The 25,737-nt window shown below is 36.1% G+C and overlaps 2 protein-coding genes across 2 annotated transcripts in view; one reads left to right on the forward strand and one right to left on the reverse strand.

Annotated features, from left to right (window-relative positions):
• Nucleotides 1–5,005: 5,005 nt before the first annotated feature.
• On the reverse strand, nt 5,006–24,781 carry lztr1 (leucine zipper like post translational regulator 1). Its single transcript, NM_001080605.2, is given in 21 exon segments — nt 5,006–5,882; nt 6,848–6,928; nt 7,780–7,885; nt 8,297–8,446; nt 9,969–10,095; nt 10,207–10,363; nt 12,221–12,390; nt 13,109–13,292; nt 15,247–15,342; nt 15,459–15,551; nt 15,640–15,750; nt 16,317–16,518; nt 18,293–18,432; nt 19,936–19,993; nt 20,134–20,214; nt 20,297–20,405; nt 21,010–21,089; nt 21,165–21,221; nt 22,232–22,294; nt 24,234–24,403; nt 24,406–24,781. Coding segments are annotated over 20 exon segments (2,352 nt in total). The 5' UTR covers nt 24,406–24,781; the 3' UTR covers nt 5,006–5,765.
• Nucleotides 24,782–25,219: 438 nt separating this feature from the next.
• pole (polymerase (DNA directed), epsilon) overlaps nt 25,220–25,737 on the forward strand; it is a 57,709-nt gene continuing 57,191 nt past the window's right edge. The window contains 1 exon segment of the mRNA NM_001128523.1: nt 25,220–25,426. Within this exon segment, the coding sequence (NP_001121995.1) occupies nt 25,365–25,426 (62 nt within the window). The 5' untranslated portion in view covers nt 25,220–25,364.

Here is a 25,737-nt window from a genome sequence, read left to right on the forward strand (position 1 = left end):
TCCTATTGCTAAATTTTGATTTAAAAACAATTTATTGCTTACTATAAATTACTACAGTATTAAATGTGGGAAATCATTAATTAAAAGTGTGGCGAGGGGGCGTGGCCGAGAGCCTTGGGAACGGAGTGAGGCCACCGCGTAAGTGGATACACCTGCGGTGTGCACCTGCCTCGAATCCCACGGAAGGAGCTCTGGACTATAAAAGGAGGAACGATGGCAGAGGAAGCCGAGAGAGGACCGGGCCCAGACATATTTTACTTTTGCTTTCAGTTTTACGGCAGTCTCAGTGAGGAGCTGCCGTTCGTTTGTTTTGGTTTAGACTGCAATCTCTGTGAGGAGCTGCCGTTCATGTTATAAATAAATATTTTAAAACTGCGTCGGTTCTCCGCCTCCTTCTTCCCGGCGTCCAAAGGGCCATGAACGTTATTACAAAAAAGGTTATTAGAAAATTAAGCTTATAAACACTATAAAATCGCTTGAGTAAAATATTAATATAATGTTATACATTTGTTACATGTAAAAATATTTTTATTACATATAATGTATTGTTGCCTATATTAACTTGCTATTATTTCCTTTATTATAAATTAATGCATTATATAAATTAAACCTGTCCAATTTAGATCGTTCAGCAAGGCCAGCAAATGCGTATCTGCCATATTATTGTCAGATAATAATGACTGATCAGCTATAATGACTGATAAAAACTGTTCAGTCTATTATATTGAATGGCGATCGGAAGCAATGCTCACCATTCGCACGTCTCGATCGCAATATTTGTGAAATAAGGTAAACACTATTGTTTATTGTGTACAATATTTATTAACCATATATCAAAATATATCGATGACGATGTTTGAAAAGACGTTAATAACATTAACATCCGTCGTAACCATATATGGTTTGCCTAGATTGTGTGTGCCAGATTGTGCGTGCCTAAAACGTGTGTGGTTCTGCGGGCCAGCAGCTGGATATATCTCCCCACCATAGCTGGAAAAAATCCTAGAGGAAACACTGTAAAACTTACATTGACTTAAACCTTTAAAGTTAATGTATGCTTTTCTCCTGACAGAAAATAAAAAAGACAAGGAAAACACTGAAGGAGGGAAATAGAGATTCTTTTGAGTAAGTAACAACTCAGCAACTACAAAGAACACATTAAAACTTCTGGACATGATATTGAAACTTCAATAAAAACAGAAAACTTACCTGAACTTAAATGCCATTGCTAAAATGTTTCACTCTCAGAAGACTTGATTATAGAGGCTTATCTTCCAATATCTGATGTAATCAGATCCACAGATAATTTGAGTGGTTAAAGGTCAGGGATTGATCTGTGCTTTGAACATCATCAGTAGGCTAGTCTTTTGTGAAGATCTTCAAGGGGATTTAGGCTAGAATCTCAACTTAACCATAACCTTTCAAACTGCATGAAAGGAGTGAAAATGAAACAATTAAACTGGTTGGTGCGGTAGAATGCTCCTCAGTCGACTATAAAATATTGCTAATGTTCAAAACCATGTTCAGTAATCAACATTTTCAGCTATTAATAAAGCCTGATGTCTGTCTGGGTGGCCTGACAGGTATAGCTTTTGGCGGCTTGTCTGGAACTCAAAGAGATCCTCTTTGTGCTGCCATCCAAAACCTTTCATTTTTCTCTCATCGCCCCTGTCTGAGGCTCAGCTTTTATGGCGTTCTGTTGAAAGTGACAGCAAACAGCATTTTGGGTAATAATGTTTATATTTTACTCTGAACATTTTCGAGGCATTAGTGATTTAGAATTTTCAGTGAAGTATTAAAGGTGCAGTATGTTTGACACAGTGGTTAAACTAGGTATTGCATTCCTAGATCAAAACACACGCAAGCAAGACATGGGCGATTTCTAATTACAACAAACTGTTTGGAAGCATCAAAAGTGTACAAGAAGATTACTTACACTTATTTACACGAGAGACTGTTTAGATGCATGTTACTGATGAGAAGATGACGGATGTTTACTGTATGATGACCGAAATGGTGTTAAACACCCAGCAGGCACAGGATGTCAACATGACGTCAGATTGATGTTGTACCCCAACGTTGTGGGGACGTTGCATTTTGTTTGGAAATAAAAATCAGGTTGACGTCAAAACCCAATGTCAGGTCGGAGTCAATGTTCAACGCTCAATCTGTAATGAACCAAATATTAACGTCTAATGATGTTACAGCTTGACGTTACCACTATGATGTCTATCAGATTTTGTTTGCCATACCTGATAAATGCCAGTATTTGACTTCAATATGACATTAGATTTTAGTCACTAACACAACCTAAAATCAACCAAATATCAACGTCATTTGATGCCATTACTGGACATCAAAATAACGTTGTCCTTGCGCTGGCTAGACATTGAATTTTAGTCACCTGACCTAAATCTAACCTAATATTAACATCTTATGACGTTTGAAAGGGCAACTTTTTACTCATACTTTGAGTAATATTTATAGATTTTAGGCGAGTAATGATACGTTTACTCAAGTATGATTTTTCAGTTCTCTTTCCACCCCTGGATAGAAGGAATATTTTCCATATTAAAAGGAATTTCTGTCTAAACCAACACCTTAAATGTATATATTAGAAACGGCTTCTATTTCTCGCAGCTGACAACAGAAAACTATGACAATGATCACCTTAGGTGCACCTCATGTGCTTTATTCAGTGTTAAATGCTAATAATGGGAAGTTGAATGGTATTTTACAAGACATGTATTGGCAAACTATTGAAAGCAGCAGCAGACAAATAAACCGTTTGAAATTGAACTTTACAACTGTGACTCAAAACCAACACGTATCAGTGTTTCAGCAGCTACATTTCATAATGTTAAAGAGGTTTATTAGGTTTAACATGTAATAATTAGATCATAAACCTTACCATTTCTTGCATATTATTTGCTTCTGAATGGCTGTATTTAAATTTCTGTCGTGTTTTGTCTGGTGCAAACAGCGTAGCGTGTTGTTAGGACATGGGGTTAAAATGTAACCTGCTCACTGAATGTTTACATTCTAATATTTATATTATTTGCTAATTAATAACATCATCATCCCATTTTGGAGTTTGCTACTGTCCTCTGGAGGTCGCATTTTGGTCGCAGACACAGGCTTAGAGAGCCTTTCTGACAAGTGGTGCTCGCTGCAGAGCCATTTGAGGAGAGCTGAGCTCCAGCGAGGGGGAGCTTAAGCTTGAGCTCCACCTTTTTTGCACTTCTTCTACGAGTGATGTCACTGGGGGTAGGGTTAGGGGTGGGGTTGGTGTACTCATTAAAACAGCTTACAGGAGGAGGAGCGACAGCTCATGCTCCCCCTCACTGGAGCTCAGCTCTCCTCAAATGGCTCTGCAGCGAGCACCCTCTCCTTTCTGACTGAATGAATGAAATACAGTGTTTTCCAGCAAGGCAACCCAGGGTGCTGAAATATAATTGGCTAAACTGACAGAGGGCAAGTTAAAAGAACCAAAACAAATATGAACGTTCCAGCATGTAACTCCCATTTTCAAAGCTGAAAATCTAACTTTAGCATTGTTTTTTAACATGTTTCTTAAATATCTGCAAACATATTATGGAATTTTTAAGCTTCGGAAGAGTCACAAACTTACATACAGCATCTTTAAAGGGCACCTATTATACCCCTTTTTAAAAGATCACCACAAAAATATTGCTATCAAAGGTTTACCTAGTAAAGTGTTCAGTGAGTGTGCATATCCAAGCACTATACTAAGTGGAAAATAAGTTTGTTCATAAATTGTTTGCATCATTAGTTGTGGATTGCTATTGGCAGATCTCATGTAAGTGACCCACATGATGAAGTATATAATCAGGCTGAGATATTGCAAACGGGAGGGGAAGTTTGGACAGATTAATTAAGCACATTCATTAAATTACAAAAATAAAGTCCAGTTTTGATTTTATGGTGAGATTGGGGTTCAGTGATATCCATTAAGTAGGAGAGATAAAAAATGTATACAAAGTGTTCAAAAAGCATGTTAATGCAAACTTATTGGCCAATTTGCATAAAGGATCAAAAAACAGATACTTACAAATTTGTTTGTGGCCATTCCTCATCCATCTCCACATCCAAATCATCCTTGGTCTAATTTCTCCCTTTTATCTTATACACTACCTGACAAAAGCCTTGTCGTAGATCCCAGTTGTAAGAGCAACAAATTATAACTCGACTTCTAATTGATCGTTTGGAAAAGTGTCAGAAAGTAAATTTTCTGATGAATCATCTGTTGAACTGCATCTCAATCATCACAAATACAAAAAGACCTACTGGAACCCATATGGACTCAAGATTCTCACAGAAATCATTACATTGCAAACCACATTACAAACCACAGGAGAATGCAAATTCCTCAGCAGGATAGCGCTCCTTTTCATACTTCAGCCCACATCAAAGATCCTGAAAGAAAAGAAGGTCAAGGTGCTCCATGATTGGCCAGCCCAGTCACCAGAATTGAACATGATTGAGCATGTCTGGGGTATGATGAAGGAAGAGGCATTGAAGATGAATCCAAAGAATCTTGATGAACTCTGGGGGTCCTGCAAGAATGGTTTCTTTGTCATTTCAGATGACTTTATTAAGTTATCGAAGTCATTTCTGAGATGTATGAATGCAGTCCTCCAAGCTGATTGGAGTCATACACAATATTCATTATTTTTCCACTGCAGCATGACTTTATATTCTTTACTGTACTTTATTTCTGTTTAGTAAGACTTTAGTCTAAGCAAAGTCAGACCTCACTGTCCCAATTAAATAATTAAAAATCAAGGTATGAACGCATTTTATTTTGGTAAAATAAGCGTAATCTAGAGGCCTTTTTCTTTCATATAAGCCACTTCTGACACCAAATGATCAACTAGAAGTCAAATTATTATTTGTTGTTCCTAAAACTTGCATGGGCGACAAGACTTTAGTCAGGTAGTGTACCTTATATACACGCAGAAAACAAAACCCCCACAAAACATGTATGGTGGACAGTTTATTAAGGCATAGTGCCCACAGGGCCAACAGAACACTGCTCAACGATTACAGTAAAGCATATACGAGTCTTAACATTGACTGTTGCTGTGATTATCTGCTCATATAACTATATTATTACATAATGGCAAACACTGACATAAATCAGGATAACAACAGCAGCATAGAGTCACTACGGTTCAGGTATAAATCTTTACTGATGTATTCGTAAAGTGCAGAAAGTCACGTCCAGGTAATTTTTAAAAATCGCCAAAATCAATATTTGATATTCTATTTAATGTATGTAGAGTAAAAAAAAAGTTATTTATAGATGCTGGATGATCATATTTGTACTAGTTGTTGCAATGCTTTTAGTTGAGCACAAAAAAGTGGAATAGATTATATATACAGAAGAGTCGACTACATCAATTGTTTTTCTTTGGGTTTTTATATGAAAGCTTTGAAAACACCACTTTATTACGTGGGACACATGCCTAATTATACTTAGGCCGTCAAGTGATTTGATGTACGCGAAACTATCTGCAAATGCAACAAATCGAAGCTTCATTAAAATGTACAAGCAGCATTTTTTACAAACAATTGGGTAAATAAAATCTAGAAAAATTGCTCAATCTCATTGTAGATGGGTGTGAAGCAGGATTAAATAGGTTGGGAGGAGGTGCTGGATGAAAAGGGAAGGATATGGAGTGGAAGCATAAATTAAGAAAAGCTCATAAAAGATAGGATGGGACGTGAAAGGGAAGGAGAGTCTAAATATCAGAGCTCATCTCAGTGCACTGTTTGTCTGATATGTGGGATGCCAGCGAGTCAATGATGTCCAACAGCAGCGGTTGGCTGAGCGATCGCAGGTTGGGGAGCTTGGAAACCTTCAGGGGAGGAAGGAGAACCAAAGAAATAAATGGTAAACAACACGGGCCATGCAAGAGACGGCAAATAAACAGGTTTAAATAAAAAGAAATTAAGCTAACAGGACTAAATAGCACCAGAACGTCAAACATGTTCAGGGAGATACGCTCAAAAAGGCACTCACTGGCATTATAAAATATTCTAATTGTTTGGTGTTATTAAAATTTAGAGAGTTTAGCACTCCTGGAGTAAATCTGAGCAATCAAACACCATTTACACGACAACATTTTCAGCTAAAACAGGAAATTTTTTGGGGGGGAAAAGAGTGTGTTACTTCAATCCTACCTTCTTTCCACTTGCTGTCTTTTCATTTTAGAGTCAAGTTAAAAAATTCACTCTTTTTAAGGGGTTTTTAACCCTAATTGGACAGAACAGTGTAGACCACTGATGGGCAAACTTGGTACTGGAGGGCAGATGGCCTGCAGAGTTTTGCTCTAGCACTAATCAAACACACCTGAACATACAAGTCAGCATCTTCAAGATCACCAAGTGAAGTTTATTTATCAACTAATTTCGAGAGGATCACGTGCGTATGATTGCTTGCAGCTGGTCCCGAATTATCCAATTTATGATTTAGTAATCAGACAATTCTTAAGTCACTATAAATACCCTAAGTTCCATATGACAGCCATATTCATTTTGAAGAATCCCCCCTTCCAGCTCCCTACTAATACTCCTTTCCTAGATGGGTGACACGGTTCATTTAGGAAAAAAGTATCAGTTTTTGGCTAAAATGTTGTCATGTAAACATAGTCTTGCATAATAAAAGCCATTTATTGTTACAGATCTCTCTGTATTTAAAGTCATATACACATGCAGCTTGTAGAGCATATCCACATCCCACAGAATGTCTTGGTGACGTGTTTTATTAGTTGTGTCGAGGTAACCAGCACACGCTTAGAGCTGTGGTCAGTAGCACACCCACCTTGGTGAACTGATGCACTATAATATGCAGGCAGTGTTTCTTCATGTCCAGAGCTTGAGTTTTATCAGCCGCTTCCAAGATCTGAGGATTAAAAGTAAAGTATGATGTGGTTTGACAATAGTCTTCAAGACTTTTTTGAATGTTTTTTTAGTTGTTTTTTTATTTTGATTTAATCAAAAACGTATCAATTTAAAGTAATTTAAATAACTACTAAAATAAATTTATTTCTACGTTGCAAAGTGTCACAGATTTGCAAATCAAAATTACCAAAAAAAAACAAAACAGTTTTTTTAATGTGCTATTAAAATTCATTGATAAATAGAAAGGTTTTACAGTACTTCCCATGCAAAGGTTGTGAAAAGGTCTGTAAAACGTGTGCATAATCCAACACAATCTCACGGCAATTCGTAACTTTTTGATTTAGTGGCTAATTTGTATGAATTTGTAACAACCTAATTCGTACTATTTAGTACGATTTGCTCATCACCCAATGACGGTTGGGGTTAGGGGTGGGGTTAGATGCCACGCCTCCTTTTTAAAATCATACATTTTCGTATGACTGAACTCGTACGAATTAGCCACTAAACTGACAAAACGTAAAATACTTACGTTTCCTCGTGAGATCAGGCTGGCATAATCATAATTAACTTAATTATTGACTTGATTGAACCACCCTCAATCACCATATAAGCTCAGCCATAATCATTAATAAATTCAAATTGTTCTGAAGTACGTTCACTTTGAGAGGTTTCTATGCAAGTTTTATAAATCAAATAAATTATACATGTATAAATCAGACTCCTGAACATTTTTAAATCTCTTTACTTTCACTTTTAAACAATTTAATCAATTCTTGGTGAAAGTACCAAGTAAAGAAAATATATGAATGTTTCCAAACTGTATAGGTAATATATATTTGATATGACACATACCTGCAAGACATTCTCTACAGTAACGTTCATCTCCAGATTTTGCTTGCAGTAAGCCTGCAGTCTGTTGTTGGAGAAACCATAGTAATAAGGTGCAGCAAAGAGGTATCTGTGCACTAGTCAAGGGCAAACACGATTTAACAAATTTCACCAGCACAAATCTCTCCTTTGAATGGAATTTCCCCTTAAAATTGTCCAATACGTAAAAGATTGAAAGTTTTTAGAAAAGATCTATTAATTAATTTTGATTGATAAATGACTAAACAGGCATCTTGGCTAAAAATGGGCAAAATTTGGAGTAAAAATCTAAAAGACATCTAACAATAGTACATAGTGTTTTAGCCAAGACATCTATTAAATGGTATCATCCATATTTGTAGATTCTGAGGCATCATATAAAACAATATATTTGTTAGCATAATTCAGATTTTTCAAACATAAAACAGTAATGGAGTAACAATAAAGGAGGAGGTTATAGGCATAAAAGCACTGTAATGCTATATGAAAACATGTAGGATACAGTGAGTCCTCTGGAGGCATGTCGACGTCCCCATAGTAAATGTAGCGCAGCATGGACTCAAAGGCCTGTGTACTAGGAACCATCTCTCCTATAGAAATGTTCACCTGCCCATCCTCTGGCATGAAGGAGCGAAACATGGCCTCAAAATAACTGAAAACATTGAAGCAGTCAGAAATTATAATGAAAAGAACAGTCAAAACTCTCAATTTTTTTTGTAATGGCTAAAAAAAAGCTCATTTAGAATAAAATAAGCACATATCGCATATTGTTTGTGGAATGCCAAGATGACGTTGCATAAATAAAGCAGTGTTATTAGTAAATAAAACAAAGAAATAAACATAAGAACTACAACATTGTAACAACGAAATTGTTTTCAAAGTATCGACTGAAATAACTAAACTTTAAAAACTACATGACAATGTATTCACTTTCAGTAAATATTGTAGGTAGATGCCATGATAAAAAAATTACTAAAACAAACGAATGAAGAAAGTGTAACAAATAATAAAACAGAAAAAAACTAAAAGGAATAGTGAACAATAAAGCGGATTAAACATATTTCAAAATATTGATAACATTGATAAATACAAATATTCTTTGGGTTTATTTATTTATTAATATATTGTATCAGCAATTTATGTCTATTTTATGGTAAGATCAAAATAGATAAACACATATTACAGAATAACTTCAATAACAGCTTCATATTTCAATAAGTCTTGATGCAACATCAGTAAATATAAATAAATAAAGACGACAAATATTGTATACAAATAAATTAATGAGACTAAACTGAACCGGAGTACACTGCTGTCAACTTGGTATTACATTTCCTTAATGATTAATGAACTGATCATCTAATATCAACAATAGTTTCATGTCTAAAGATAAAATGATATACAGTTGAAGTCAGAATTATTAACCCCCGTTTATTTTTTTACCCAATTTTTGCTTAACTGAGAGAAGATTTTTCTCAACACATTTCTAAACATGATACTTTTAGTTACTCATTAAAAGTTAATGGGTTATTTATTATTATTATTAATATTATTTATCTTTGCCATGATGACAATAAATAATATTTGACTAGATATTTTTCAAGAATCTTCTATACAGCTTAAAGTGACATTTATAGGCTTAACTAGGTTAATTAGATTAACTAGGCAGGTTAGGGTAATTAGGCAAGTTATTGTATATCGTTGGTTTGTTCTGTAGAGAAAATATATAGCTTAAAGGGGCTAATAATTTTGACCTTTTGACCTGCTTTTATTCTAGCCGAAATAAAACAAATAAGACTTTCTTCAGAAGAAAATATTATCAGACATACTGTAAAAATGTCCTTGCTCTGTTCAACATTATTTGAGAAATATTTAAAAAAGAAAGCAAAATTTATAAGGGGGTTTAATAATTCTAATTGCTGCTGTGTGCGTGTGTGTATATATATATCACTGAAATGATGTGTGCTCAAACGAGTGAGTGGACAGAAGTTCATATCACTGCAATGTAACTTATACGTTTTATTTAGAAATACATACTTACCTCTAACCTACTAGTATGTTGTAAGTAGTATTGCAGTATTCCAATGAGTGCTCCATCCCATCCATTCATTTCTCAAATACTTTAAATACAAATATGTTATTTTATTAAATAAAATGTTAGCTGTGTCCATTACCTGGAGCGAGCAGCCAGTATGGCCTTATGAGCAGGACGTGGATGACCATCTAGCAAAAGGATGATGTCACAGAACTCATGCCCCGCCCCTTCCAGATAAGCCTTCATGTCCTGCACCAGAGATGTGCCTTGAAAGGTAAAAGCGGGGTGATTTTGTGTCCTTTTTTCGTGTTTTAGATTTGTCCTTAAAGCTTGCCGAACTAAAAGACTAAGAGAATATGCTTTTATTTTATTTTTACCTATGTCCACCGGCTGATCTGAATAGACTCTGGGAGGTGGCTGCTGTTTGCGCCTCACGATCTCCACAATGAGCGGAGTGGACAGGTGTTCAAACTCTTTAGTCATGATCACCTGGTTAAAGTGACTTTCCTTCACCACGAAGTTCAGACAATGTTCCTGAAAAGCAGAATTAGAAGTTCCAGAAGGCAAGGGGATGCAGAAGTAAAGTTGACTTTCTAATAATAGGGTTCCCATGGAGTTTCAGGAATTTTAAAATGTCTGTTCCAGGCATTGAAAGGGTGCGCCTGAAATCGCTTACTACTTGAGTAGATGCTACATTTGAATCTACTACAGGACTGTTAGAAAAGTACTTTCTATAAAGTATAAATGAGAGTAGTATGAATGGAACTTGGACTGTCCTACATCTTGTGGCCTACCTTCATCAGTTGTGTCGCTTCACTCTCATTCATGAATTCTCTCAATTTACATCATGGGATAGCGTAGCGCCCAATAGATGTAGTTGGTCATCCGGGTACTTCTTTTGCTTACTGTTTTTCAAATACTATGAATTCGGACATTCTACTCGGCTCGTATACTGTTTCAATGTACTATGTATAGTAGAAAAGAATGCAATTTCGGACCCAGCTAAAGTCAGGAATTTAGATTTTTTTTCGTCCAAGTCATGGAATAGCTGGGATTTTTATTCAAAATGTATTTCCTGTACCGTGATTTTGTATTGCGTTGTTTCACATTTTGCTTTATCATATTTTTCAAGGTCTTATTTTTCCTTGTCAATTGACCCTTCCCTAAGCCACACCCAAAAACCGCCACCCACCAATCGTGGCTTAGCAAACGTAGCTACGCGTTGGGGCTCTGTCAAGCTTTGAAGCGAGGGAAACAAGCCAAAGCGTTGCATATGGATTGTGCAATCTGATACCCGGTATCTTAAAAGTTTGGACAGGGTGGCGGAATTTTTTCCCTTTTCAAAACCAAAAACCTAAGAGGAGAAATGGCAGCGTGGATCAAGCTGTGTGAGGGAGGCTTAAGCAGCGGAGTTAAGTTGGTTTTGTTTTGATATTCCTGACACATTTAGTGATAGACCGACAGCAATAACTCACACACCTCTTACTCTACAAAGATCTAAACTGTGTTTCCTACAAGAATACAAAGCAGGTTATGTTTCACAGCTGTCTTTTTCTCTTTTTTTCCACTCAATATAATGAGCACTGCTCCATTTAAGCCCTCGCCATAGTAGTCATACTAATAGCAGTCATATTTCCATCTGTTTCAAGCTAAGAATATTTCAAATGACACATTAACAGAACAAAACAGACATGTGATCACAATCTGGGCACTTGCAATCAATATACTTCATCCGCAGCTGTTTTTCAGTCATTTATAACCCTCATGTCCATGTCAGAGCTACAATGGATCAATGTTTTGTTGGTCTTTTGGAGATTTAGTCATTGGTGATGACGTTATAACAGGATAGTGTCTGCTTTTATATTTGGGGTTTGATTAATTTTTGCTGGTCAGGAAAATCTATTTGTTCACATCTGCCATTTATACCTTGATTTGCATTTCAATTTATTATTTCTTCCGCTTAACTGCAAATTAGAATAGAAACTGGATAAAGAGCACACAGACATACTGACTGTTATAGGTACTGTAAATTGTTATGGGTCAATGATGCTAATATTTGGTACAAATCCATCAATTTCGCCTTTCTGGCTGCTCTTACATGCTCTCTACATGCATCCTTTTTTGTCTGGCTTTCTCGGATATCTCACCTGTTCACCAAAAATTAGACTGGCGCATATTGGAATAGATGTGCCAGGCACGGAAGCTTGACAGGCGTAGCAACAGTAACGAAGGAGGGCGGGGCCAAGCGAAGGGTCAATTGGCAATAATTTAAGTGAAATGCAGTCACCAGGCTGTTTAAATAGTCCCTGTGGATATTTTTTTTATTTGTATTTTCGCTCAATGCTTTGGGAAAAACATGGAGCTTTAAGTCTTGTAATTAGACATTTTTACCTTGAGCTGGTCCAGCTGAAGTTTGTCTGCATTTTCACACACACTCAGGACGTTCTGCAGATCCACTGATGCTTCAATGTACTGAACGCAGAGCTGCTCCAGTCTGGACAGTTTAAAACTCAGAGCAAGTTTATAAACGTCCATTATCAACAGCACATCCTGGACATGACCTGGGGGGGAGGGGTGGGAGAGAGGGAGAGAGAGAGAGAGAGAGAGAGAGAGAGAGAGAGAGAGGGGGAGAGAGAGAGAGAGAGAGAGAGAGAGATGAAGACAACATAAAAAACATATGAGTCCGTGATTCTTTTTGTGCTTTTCATGGAAGGGGTCATGATGCCCTGCCTTTATTTATTTGGTTTTGTACTATTAAGATTTTTACATCAAAAACAAATAAAATATAAAAAAAGTAACAGGTTATTTTCAGGTCTGGTTTTTCAAGCCTGATCATGGTGACCCATACTGTAAATTCCTCATAGTTTCTTTTTTCATATATACCTTTTTTGGACTATTTTGTTAACACTTTACAATAATGTTCATTAGATAATGCATTTACTAACATGAACTAATCATGAACAACACATGTACAGCATTAACTAATCATAATTAAACATTTACTAATGCATTATTAACATCCAAGTCCATGCTTGTTAGCATTAGTTAATGCACCATGAGATAACATGAACTAACAATGAACTACTGTATTTTCATTAACGAACATTAACATGAACAAATACAGAAGTAAATGTATTGTTCATTGTTTGTTTATGTTAGTAAATGCATTAATAAACATTAACTAATGAACCTTATTGTAAAGTGTGACCGACTTATTAGTTCATGACCCCTTAAGATAATAAAAAAATACACTGAAAAAAACTGAATATATAAACATACCTCTACGTGGGTACTGTATCTTGTCTGTGTACAGAAACTGCATCAAAACCTCAAATGGTTGAGCGTCTGCTTCTCTGATTGACACTTCTAATAAAGGAGGACCCCTCGTGGACCTTCCAGAGCAGTCCTTCTGACTGCCTGAACCAGACTCATCACTTTCCTCATTACATTCCAGTTTACTCTTCTAAGAAAAGAAGGTAAATATTATTTTACATTCTGGTAAGCCAAATTAAAATCTGCATTTGAATTTCTTGAAGCAAGTCAATGGAAGATTATTGAGATATTTCAAATACAAACAATTAATACAAATAATATAAATAATCAACGAAATTACCAGTTTAAAAATGATACATTTCATGTTTAATGAACATTTCATTATATTTATAGTGCAATAAAACAGATGTTATATGTGAATAATAGGGCTGTGCGATTTGGAGGAAATATCTAATTGTGTTTTATTTTTTTTGAAGGCAAGTTTATTTATATAGCACATTTTATACATGGTGCAATTCAAAGTGCTTTACATAAACAGGAATAAAATAGACAAGTATAAGAAAATAATATTCCCATATTACCGACATGCAGTTTTTCTTAAATTCGTCTATTAATGCTTCTTAAGCAGCAGACACCATCATCCTACTCATCCGCTCTTTCCTGTTTGTTTGTTTTATTGTGGGCTTTTCGCATAGTTCGGTTGTGCAATTCTGATTGGGCCGAACGAAAGTGTGCTCACTCAATAGGCTAGTGAGACTGTCACACACAGACGGCAGTCATGAATTTGTTCTGGGCTGTGGAAATTAAATAATACATACAGGGCTCGAAATTGCGACCATTATGGTTGCATATGCGCCTGAAATTTTATCCATGCGACCTTAAAATATATTTGGGAGCATTTGTGCGAGTGCATAAAATTGTTGTTTTTACAGCAATTGGTGAAATTATGAGGCATTCATGCATTAAACACACGCGTGCAGGGCCAGTGAGCGCATGTAGATTTTTGTTTATTTGTTAGTTGTAATTAGAGTGTTAATATATAATAGAATCTGTTGATATATGTAGTAACGCTGCTCATAATTTTTGGTGGTTGCGACTAAATTTTGTCTGGTGCGCCTAAATTTTTGAAATTAGGAGAACCGGTGCTACCAAGAAAAAAGGGTAATTTCGAGCCCTATATATCTTATATCGCAGGCTGTTGCGATTAGCTAATCGCAACGTTTCGAATAATGATTGTGATTTGATTTCGATTAATAACACAGCCTTGGTGAACAAAACAAAAAGAGTATTTTTAACCCTTATTAGCTGTTGGGGATGTTTTCATCCATTCCCCCAGGTGATTGTGAGTCTTAATTTGACCACAACTTTCTCTGTGTTTCAGCTAATGGAATATAATTTTTGGTGATAAATCTTATTTTGACACATATTTTGGAAATATGGTTTGAAAATTTACAGAAACTCAACAATACCCTCCACACGCAATTTGACCACCCTTTCATTATGTTAGTGGCTGTTTTTGCCCCATTGACTTCCATTATAATGACATTTTTTGATTGCAAAGATTATTCCTAGAAGATTACTATAATGCAATCATTTTAAATGGAAGTCAATTGGGCAAAAACAGCCCCCAACATAACGTAAGTATTCAATTTGAAGAGTACCCGAGGGTTAAGAATAACCTCTCCATCATACAAAAGAAATCACACAGTCAGAGTTTTCAGGGTTTCTACAGGTTTTGTCAACTCAAAGACTTTAAGTCCTTTTAAAGACCGTTATGAATGAAATTTCAGACTTACACAAGTCTAAACACTAAGGATCTTTTCTAATGTCCAAGTTAAAACATTAAATACTAAGCCATAATTAAGCCATATTGGTAAACTTTAATTAGGATGGAATGTTAGTGATTGGACGGGTGTTAAACCAATTGGGTAGCTTTACATGAAGATAGGAAAATAAAGACCTGTTTAAACTGATTCAAGACTAACAACACAATAATTGATTGTATTTAAGAGTTTTTAAGGCCTAAAATGTTGTTTTTGAAATTAAAAAAATTGTTAAGACGTTTTAAGACCTCGCAGACACTCTATGCTTTATGACTGTACACTGTATCTATATTCAATAACAAAAAGGAAAATATAAGAAACCTGTTTCTGTCTATCTCTGGCTTGTAGAATCTTCTTACGGAGCCACTTACAGCGAGCCGTTACTATGGCAATATGACCCAGGACCTTCTCCTCCCTCTGTATACAGAAACAACACATACAGAAGAGGTGATTTATTACTACTACTAAAATGTAGACCGATACAGAATAAGATTACAGCGGAAAAAAAAAAGCTTTACGCAGGACAAACTAACCTCCCCCAAGATAAACTCGACATCACAGAACTGACGGTTCTCCCACAGTTTGCCATAGTCCTCATGAAGGGTGCACTTTGGATAACAAGAAAACTAGGACCAACAACAAAAAAAAAGAGGAGTTAAAATAATACAATATGGTGAGATAAAGCAGGTGCATATCTAAACATCAAGCACTCACCTGGAATCTGTACATTTCTCCACTGCGTACATTATTGTCAACTGTTCCTCCAAAGATGTACATGGCATCGTGGATAACAGCTGCTGCATGGAACAGCCTCCCACTTGGCATCTGAGAAAAATTGGCATGACAGGTCATAATCAATGTTTACAAAATACAAACATACCACAAACCAAAATGGAAACCATTTTTCCTTAAACAAAGGGGGGGGTGAATTAACTTGAAGGTGCTTTATGTACGTTTTTAATTTTTCTAAAGCATAAAAATACCATGTTTGCAGATATTTAAGAAACATGTAAAGTGAACATTCTTGTTTATTTAAAAAACAATGCTAAAGTCAGATATTCTGCTTTGAAAATGTGCTTTCCGTGCCAGAACGTCTGTGTATTGGTTTAACCTGCCCAATGCCACTTTATGCAATTATATTTCAGCCCCCCGGGTTGCCTTGCTGGAAAACAGCACATTTTATTCATTCATTCATTCATTCATTCAGAAAGACTCTCAAAGTATGTGTCCGCGACTGAAATGCGATCTCCGGTGGACAGTAGCAGACTCCGAAATGAGACGCAGATTCAGAGTTCCACATGAGGCGGTTATTAATTAGCAAATAATATACATATATTACATTGTAACCCCGTGGCCTAACAACACGCTACGTGAGGAGATATAAATCATACCTCGCTGTCTGTGCTGGGCTGGATGACCTCCCATGTCTGCGAGTCTACGTCGTAGCAGTGCAGTTCATTGGGCAGAGTGTTGTCTGCTGCCCCTCCAAACACATACAGGTGACGGTCAAACGCCACCATAGTGTGTCCGTAGCGTCTTTGAGGGGGTGGAGGTGAGCCACGCAGCAGGTGCTCTGTCGGGATACGTGTCCATCTATGGAAGAATTATAATAATAATAAAGTACACAACAAAACAAGTTGTTCATCATTTTATAAAACTGCAACTACAAAATATTTCCGTTTATTACAATAAAGTCATTTTTAAAACTATCTGTATTGAATAAGGCATTTCAGACTTAAATATGACATTACTTTCTCAAAGTGCATGAACTGTGTTCTGACTGACACGTCCCTACACAATGTGCATTCTTCCCTTGTCCCTTTTTCTTAATTGCACTCTACCAGAGCATAAGAATGCTTGATTTCACTTTGAAACATTTGTTCACAGATTTATACAACAGCATTGCCTGCAACGTCTTACTAGAGAAGCGTGAAGTGTGACATAATATACCTGTAAATCAATACAGGGTTAAACGCTAAGGATTTTTTTCTACTGGCCCGACTGGAACAGTGGTTCAGATTTTTACTTGCCCTGCCAATATTGTCACTGGCCCCACCAAAAAAAGTTAATAGCTATTTCTTAGCCACAAATAAAAATAAAATTCAAAATGTTTGTAAATCTAGAATTTAAATATTAAAAAAATGTTAAAGTGTTTTGCAAACAAAAGTAGCAAAATTTGCAGGTATTTTATTGCAAAACAAAGGATGACTGACCTGCCAAACTAATGGCAACTGTACAAAACATCACTTCATTTTTTTTAGTCATGGTGTACCCTCGTAAATGTCTGCTTCCAAGACATTAGAGACAAATGTTTTCCTTTAGCATCATCACTTGATGTTGCCGCCATGTTGCTGTCTCTTAGCTTTACTGGTTGTTACGGGAAAAAAAATGCTCACAACATCCAATCAGATAAGAGGAACCAAGAATAGAGATTTTGAAAAACACAAACGGTTTCTCTATTCTGCCCTGCAATACAATATAAATCACATATCACACACTAAATGCCATTTGAATTAAATGTGTATGCTCCCTTCAAATTGAAATCATAGTAGAGTCCACTTTGCAGGGCACTTGTTGCAAAAAGAACGAACGTCAGACATGAAAAGAGAAACTTACGAAATGTGCAGCACGGTGGGGCATGAGGACCGGGACTGAGAAACACAGACTTAAAGGTGTAGTTCCAAAAATAAAAATAAACTCAATATTTACTCCCCCTCAAGTGATTGCAAATCTTTATGAGTTTCTTTTTTTTTTTAACACAAAAGAAGATATTTTGAAGAACGCTGAAAACCTGTAACCACTGACTTCCATAGTAGGACAAAAATATACTATGGAAGTCAATGGTTACACATTCTTAAAAATATCGTATTTTTGTGTTTAACAGAAGAAAAGAAATTCAAAGAGGTTTGAAACAAAAGACGGGGGAGCTTGTGATGAGAGAAGTTTCAGTGTTGGATGAACCATCCTATTAATGTACTAAAAACATTCATTCATCCATTCATTCATTCATTCATTTTCCTTCAGCTTAGACCCTTTATTCATCAGGGGTCACACACAGCGTAATGAACCGGCAACTTATCCAGCATATGTTTTACAAAGCGTATGCCTTTCCAGCTACAACCCAGTACTAGGAAACAGCCATTCACACTCATACACTACGGCCAATTTAGTTTATTCAATTCACCTGTCCCGCATGTCTTTGAACTTGTGGGGAAAGCACCCGGAGGAAACCAACGCCAACACAGGGAGAACATGCCGACCTTCTTGCTGTGAGGCAACAGTGCTAACCACTGAGCTACCGTGTCGCATACTAAAAACATACTACATATAAAATAACACTGATGAGTGTCCTCTCAGCAATGCTTACATGTGGCCTTTGAATTCAAACTGAAACAGGTTGTTGGTAATCTTGGCTCCACTTTGGCCGGAGAAGACAAACATCTTATCCCGGCATACGGCTACTGGAAAGTTACAACAGGAGGGTGGGATTTCACCACTTTGTTCGATCTGAAGGAAACAAAGAATGCAGTATATCAAAAAATTTTGACATTTTTTATGATCTTAAAGGAATAGTTGACCCCCAAAAACTACAATTGTTATCCTTAACATTGTAATGTAATGTATTTTTTATTTAGTGCCATGTCAGCAACCAAGGCTATCTTCATGGCAGGAATCTTTCAACAATAAATATACAATTTAAAAATCAACAAACAAAATAAAACATAAATTAAATAAGATTTTTTGTGTTAATACATGATAAAAATTCTAAAATCTTTTCGGGTGTTACTTTGTCAAAAATGTCCTTAAAAGAGTTCATTTCATAAAAAGTCCTTCTGGAATCAGTAAAAGCAGGACAGTCCAGTAAAATATGTTTTACAGTAAGATGAGTTTTGCAGCACAAACACTGAGTAGGGTTTTCACCTTGGAGCAAAAAACCATGTGTTATTCTCGTATGCCCAATACGACATCTGGTAAAAACTACTTGATCAAATCGATTCTTAAAATGTCTTAAAATTCTGTGTGAAACTTAAGGTTGGATTTCATGTAGTTTATTGTTTTCTAATGCATCCCATTCCTTTTGCCACTTGTTTAAAATGTAAGCGTTAATAAAAGGTTTCATCTCTGACGGAGGAATTTGGCATTTGTTCACTACTTGCTTCAAAGCATCTTTAGCAGCTGCATCAGCTCGCTCATTGCCTAAAAGTCCGACATGTCCTGGAACCCAGCAAAAAATGATGTGATAAAACTGATTTTGTAGTTGGTGAACTTTAGTTAAAATATTATCAATCAAAGGATGATCATTCGTTGAAGATTCCATAACTTGGAGGCATGATTTAGAGTCTGTAAAAATGATGGATTTCTTTTGTTGGGCATTTTCTATATACTCCAATGCTAAAAGTAAAGCGCGGGCTTCAGCTGTGAATATGGAGCATTCTTTAGGCAGACTGATTCCATAATGTTGTTGACCAGTTACCATTGCAGCTGCTACGCTATTTTCCACCTTAGAGCCATCTGTAAAAATAGGTGAATGCTGAGAATATTGGCTCCTAATATCCAAATAATGTTGTCTGTAAACATTGGGATGAGTTACTCCTTTCTTCTGATGTCCTAAATCCATATTGATTATGGGCTTCTTTAGAGTCCAATGAGGCAGGGCACTGAAGTGTATTTGACTTAATATGTCCAAGTTTTTTGTTTAAATTTTGTAGATGTGGGTTATCCTTAACATTAACTTGTTTTAAAAAGAAGATATTTTGAAGAATGTTTTAAATCTGTAACCATTGACTTCAAACGTATATGTTTTTGCTACTGTAGGTTTCCAACATTCTTCGAAATATATATTCGTGTTACTAAACAAAACTAATCAAAAACAAAAAAAAAAAAAAAAAAATTGGTTTGGAGTCAGTGGTGAGTAAATGATGACAGTTTTAATTTGGGGGTGAACTATCCCTTTAAAAGTAAAAATAAACTAAAAACAAATAGAAACTGTTCAAATAAACTCATGCAAACCTCTTCCCAATATGCCTGTTCACGATCCTGAAGACCGATGGTCCACATATCATTCAGCCTATTCAAAACACAAAAACAGACACAAACAATTCATACATATTGGAACGGAGTATCGTTTTATAAATAAAGGTTTTTAGACTGGAATATAAATCATTTTGGCCTTCTAAAGCTCTGAAATTAGGGAAACAGCACACTTACCTGGCATTTCCATCATATCCAGCAAAAATCCAGAGTTTGTCATTGTAAACCGTGGCTCCATGAGCTGATCTAGCTACCAAACTGGAAGATAAATTACAAAAACATGCGTCAGAGAAACAACAACACAAAATGCAAAACAATGCATTTAAAAATGGTCATTTACCGTCCTTCCACTTTCCATTCTGTCCACTGTCCGGTGGCAAACTTGTATTCAAAAAGGTCGTTCTTGTTTTTTAAGTTAGAGTTTGAATAGATGTCTCCAGTGTAGCCACCTAAAACACCAACAGGAAAAAGTTACACTCACTAAAAGAAACCCACAGAACTGAGTCGAGCTGAACAATGATACTGCTGTGTTCTGTAGAGCTGCAGATAACTTAAAGGGATAGTTCACCCAAAAATGTAAATTCTGTCATTATTTATCTCCCTACACTTACTATAAACCTTTATAGATTTTTTTCTCTGTTGAACACAAAAGAAAACTTTTTAAAGAACGCTAAAAACCTGTAACCATTGAGTTCCATTGTAGGAAAAATAAATAGTATGGAAGTCAGTGGTTTTCAGCTCATTTCAAAATATCTTCTTACATGTTCAAAGAAAGAAACTTATAAAGGTTTGGAACCACTTGAGGGTGAGTAAATTTACATTTCTAGCTGACATATCCCTATAATTGAACACTAAACAACTACAGTTATGGAACTTAACTAATAATTACATGACTTGAACTGAATAATGACACAATTGTCTTTTCAGTGCTGCTGTACAGCAGAATGAAGTTTTCAAGAATAGCTCTTTTATTTTCTTATTCATTACTGTGAAGCTCTTTTAAAACAATCTTTATTAATAAATAAACGGTGAACAGAGACTGTGAAAACTTACCAAACACAAACATGCTGCTTCCATACACAACTGCAGAGTGGTGATATCTCGGCGCTGGTGGGGTGCCAGTGGTAAACGCCCTATTTAATTACATCAATTAACATCAGAAACTACAAAAAAACATATATAATATAAAAGTAACATATAAAACTCACCGACACCATGAGCAATCCTTCACGTCAAACCGCAACAGGTCATTAAGCATGTTCTTGCTGAAAAATAAGCATCATGAGAGTCAGATCCTTTTGTATACGTCCTGACAAAAGTCTTGTCGCCTCTCCAAGTTTTAGAAACAACAATAAAATAAACTGACTTTTAGTTTTTAGATCATTTGGCATCAGAAGTGGCTTATATGAAAGGCAAAGGCCTCTAGATTACACTTATTTTACCAAAATAAAATATGATCATGCCTTGATTTTTAATTATTTCATTAGGACAGTAAGGTCTGACTTTGCTTGGACAAAAGTCTTGGCGCTTAACAGAAATAATGTGTATATAAAGTCATGCTGCAGTGGAAAAAGAATGAATTTTGTGTATGACTCCCATGAGCTTGGAAACACTACATCCATACATCTCTGCAATGACTCAAGTAACTCATTAATAAAGTCATCTGGAATGGTAAAGAAAGCCTTCTTGCAAGACTCCCAGAGTTCATCAAGATCCTTTTATTCATCTTCAATGCCTCCTCCTTCATCTTACCACAGACAGGCTCAATAATGTTTACATCTGATGACTGGGCTGGCCAATCCCGGAGCACCTTGACCTTCTTTGCATTCAGGAACTTTGATGTGGAGGCTAAAGTATAAGAAGGAGCGCTATCCTGCTGAAGAATTTGCCCTTTCCTGTGGTTTGTAATGTAATGGGCAGCACAAATGTCTTGATACCTCAGGCTGTTGATGTTGCCATCCACTCTGCAGATCTCCCACATGCCCCCATACTGAATGTAACCCCAAACCATGATTTTTCCTTCACCAAACTTGACTTATTTCTATGAGGAATCTTGGGTCCGTAAGGTTTCCAATAGGTCTTCTGCAGTATTTGTGATGATTGGGATGCAGTTTAACAGATGATTCATCTGAAAAATCTACCTTCTGCCACTTCTTCCAATGATCAACTAGAAGTCAAGTTATTATTTATTGCTCTTACAACTGGGATCAACGACAAGACTTTTGTCAGGTAGTGTATATCATATTGAAAATGTCAATAAAACTAAAATACTCACCCATTGTCTCCTCCAAAGACATATATGGCATCCCTGTATGCCACAACGGTATGCTTGCTACGCCTGCAAAAAAATAAAAAATCCAATATTTGATCCTGGAAAACGAAACCTCATCGAACCACAAAACCTAAAAGTCTTATGTTGCACATGTACATTTTTTGGCAAAAATACATTGAATGGGTCAAAAATTATTCAACGGTGGCTCAGTGGTTAGCACTGTCGACTCACTCCAAGAAGATCACTGGCTCGAGTCACAGCTGGGTCAGTTTCCATTTCTGTGTGGAGTTTGCATGTTCTCCCTGTGTTTGCGTGGGTTTCCTCCGAGTGCTCTGGTTTCCCCCACAGTCCAAAGACACGCACTATAAGTGAGTTATCTATTTTGTTCTGTAAAGCTGCTTCTGACAATGACATGTTCACACCTAAATGATTAAAAGAGACGTGCTTAAGGGATTATATGCAGTATCCTTCATTTATTCTCTTAGGTAAGGTGAGATCTCCACATAAGTATCATGCTTAGAGGGAAAATGTGCTTTATGCATTGAAGCAGCAGTATCTGTACTCTGTATCGACTGATCACCACGACAAGGAATTGGTACTCTGTATCGGCTGTAAAAATCCTGATCAGAGCATCCCTAATATAAATCAGAATTATTAGAATTATTTTTTTTTTTAATATTTTCAAAATTATGTTTGACAGGGTAAGAAAACTTTCACAGTATGTCTAATAATATTTTTCTTCTGTAGAAAGTCTTATTTGTTTTATTTCGGCTAGAATAAAAGCAGTTATTAATTTTTTAAACACCATTTTAAGGACAAAATTATTAGCCCCTTTAAGCTCATTTTTTTTCAATAGTCTACAGAACAAACCATCGTTATACAATAACTGGCCTTATTACCCTAACCTGCCTAGTTAACCTAATTAACCTAGTTAAGCCTTTAAATGTCACTTTAAGCTGTATAGAAGTGTCTTGAAAAATATCAAGTCAAATATTATTTACTGTCATCATGGCAAAGATCAAATTAATCCGTTATTAAAAAAATGAGTTATTAAAACTATTATGATTAGAAATGTGTTGGAAAAAAATCTTCTGTCCGTTAAACAGAAATTGGGGGAAAAAAAAAAAAATAAACATAGGGGCTAGTTATTCAGGGGGGCAAATAATTCTGACATCAACTGTGTGTATATGTGTATGTATGTATGTATCTTCTTCGGCCTTAGTCCCGTATGGTTGCGGGGTCGGCTCTTTGGAACAAGTCCTCCATTTAGACTTGTCCATATGATAACTAATTTTTTTTTTTTTATACATTCCAGCCGGTCTGTCGTCTGGGCCTATCACCCTCATATACTACAGACATTTTAGCCTGCTCAATTCACCTGCAACATGTCTTTGGACTGTGGAGGAAACCGGAGCACCCAGAGGAAACCCACACCAACGCAGGGAAAACATGCAAACTCCTCACAGAAATGCAACTGAGCCGAGGTTTGAACCAGCGACCTTTCTTGTTGTGAGGCAACAGCACTACCTATTGCGCCACTGCTTCGCCCTATGTGTATGTATGTGTATGTATATATATATATATATATGGAGGAAAATTAATAAATAAATCACATTTATTTTTACAACGAAGAAAAAGTCTTCATTAACCAACATCTTTCATCAAGAATATAATTTACTCAAATTAGTCCCCAAAGGCTAGTTTTTATTGATTGTCCTTTTGCCTGATGCTAAAGGCCTAAAAACCAACAAAAATATATATTTAAATTATATACAAGAAGACTCAAATATACAAACAACTGAAACTTATGTTTACAATGTTGATTATAAAGAAGCCATTTAATAAAATTACACTTTTATTAAACGATACACATTCTCTAATCCATTGTGGGATTAAACTGCACTGATGAAATGCATGATTTTATGGTCTATGGTCACATGTACATTGTTTTTCACAGCTGAAATCAGAAAAGCTAGCTAAAAACAGCTGTAAATAAATGGTTTACCTTGCACCCACAAACTCATCGCACGGCGGCAGCCTTCTCCAGCGGTGGACAGTCTCGAAAGGCCCGAAGTTGAGTGTTAGATATTCAACACTGTCAGAGCAGCTGTGGTCAAAATCCACACTGGGAGCCACTTTAGACTTACAAGACATGGCTCCAGGAAACCATGACATTCAATTTACATCCGAGGCGGCTTTGTCCTACTAAAGAGCCAGGTTTACGACGAATATTAATGTACTTCCATGTTTTCTAGACGTTTGATTTGCTTCGGGATCATCAAGATTCTAAATCATATTGCCGCTAAGAAAGCTTAGTGTTTACAATCTTAGCGTTACCTTTAAATCTGACGACCTAACGTTACCAACAAGTGTATTTATCATCTGCTACGGTTTGCAATAATCCAATCGCATAATTGCAGTCGTAATTTTTCAATTTTAACTCGCTGATATTATAAAACTGAAATAATATTATGAAATGTACGTTAATAACAATTCCACAACATTTCTTCAAGCTGCTGTGTATAAGCCATAGACGTCTAGGGAGGAGCCGACACACTAACGTTACTTGACATGCGCAGATTCCCAGCTTTAAATGGAGGAGAGCGAACTAGACGTCATGATAATAATAAAACACACAAAATTAATTGCACGATTTTTATTCATCACCATATATCACATTTCATCATCTTAAACTTTTATTCATACTCTTAAACGTACAAAAATTCAGAACAAGTAAAAACTAAACTCAATCAAAGCTTACGTAAAACACGTAGGCGTGAGATTGCATTTTCATTGGGTGAAACAGTAAGGGGCGGACGCAAAGCAGGAAAGTGACTGGATCTCGCGGCAACAACACAAAACGCGCCAAATTTCTATGTCGTCACAGTGTGAACAACGTTAGTAATATTTAGGTACAATAATATCCAATGTGATAACGTCAATCGTTTACTTTTATGAGGACGAATTACGTTTTTATCGTTATCTAAAGGAGCAGCAGCTGCAATATTGGTTCTCTCGCGCTAAAACTGTGTGAAGACAGATGACCGGTCAAGTTGTGTACAGTAAATGTGACAACAACTACCTTGTTTTCTAGTATTCAGTAACTGATTTGAAAGTCTTCAGACTCTAGAGAGAAATGGTTTTACAAAACAGTGGACGATATAAAGCTGACCGAGGTGGAGATCAAGACAACCAGCAGTAAGTACTCATAATGTTGACAGATATTTCAGCTAACGTTAGCAATGCTTAAATTTGATTCAGAGCTAGCAGAAATGTTACATAGGATGCTAATAGCTTTGCTATTTAATATAGATTATGATATAATATTTTGAAAGCTTACAGTCAAGATTTGAGTAGTTGAGAATTCATCACTATTTCAGGATAAAATTGTTTTAAAATGTATATTGTTGCATGCTACAGTATATGGTCACAATATTGATGTTTTTAGTTATTTATTTATTTAATCAGTTTTTAGTGTTTATGTGCTGAAGTGTTTATTATTACTTCAT

This window comes from Danio rerio, chromosome 5, assembly GCF_049306965.1.
Source record: "Danio rerio strain Tuebingen ecotype United States chromosome 5, GRCz12tu, whole genome shotgun sequence".
NCBI classification, from domain to species: domain Eukaryota; kingdom Metazoa; phylum Chordata; class Actinopteri; order Cypriniformes; family Danionidae; genus Danio; species Danio rerio.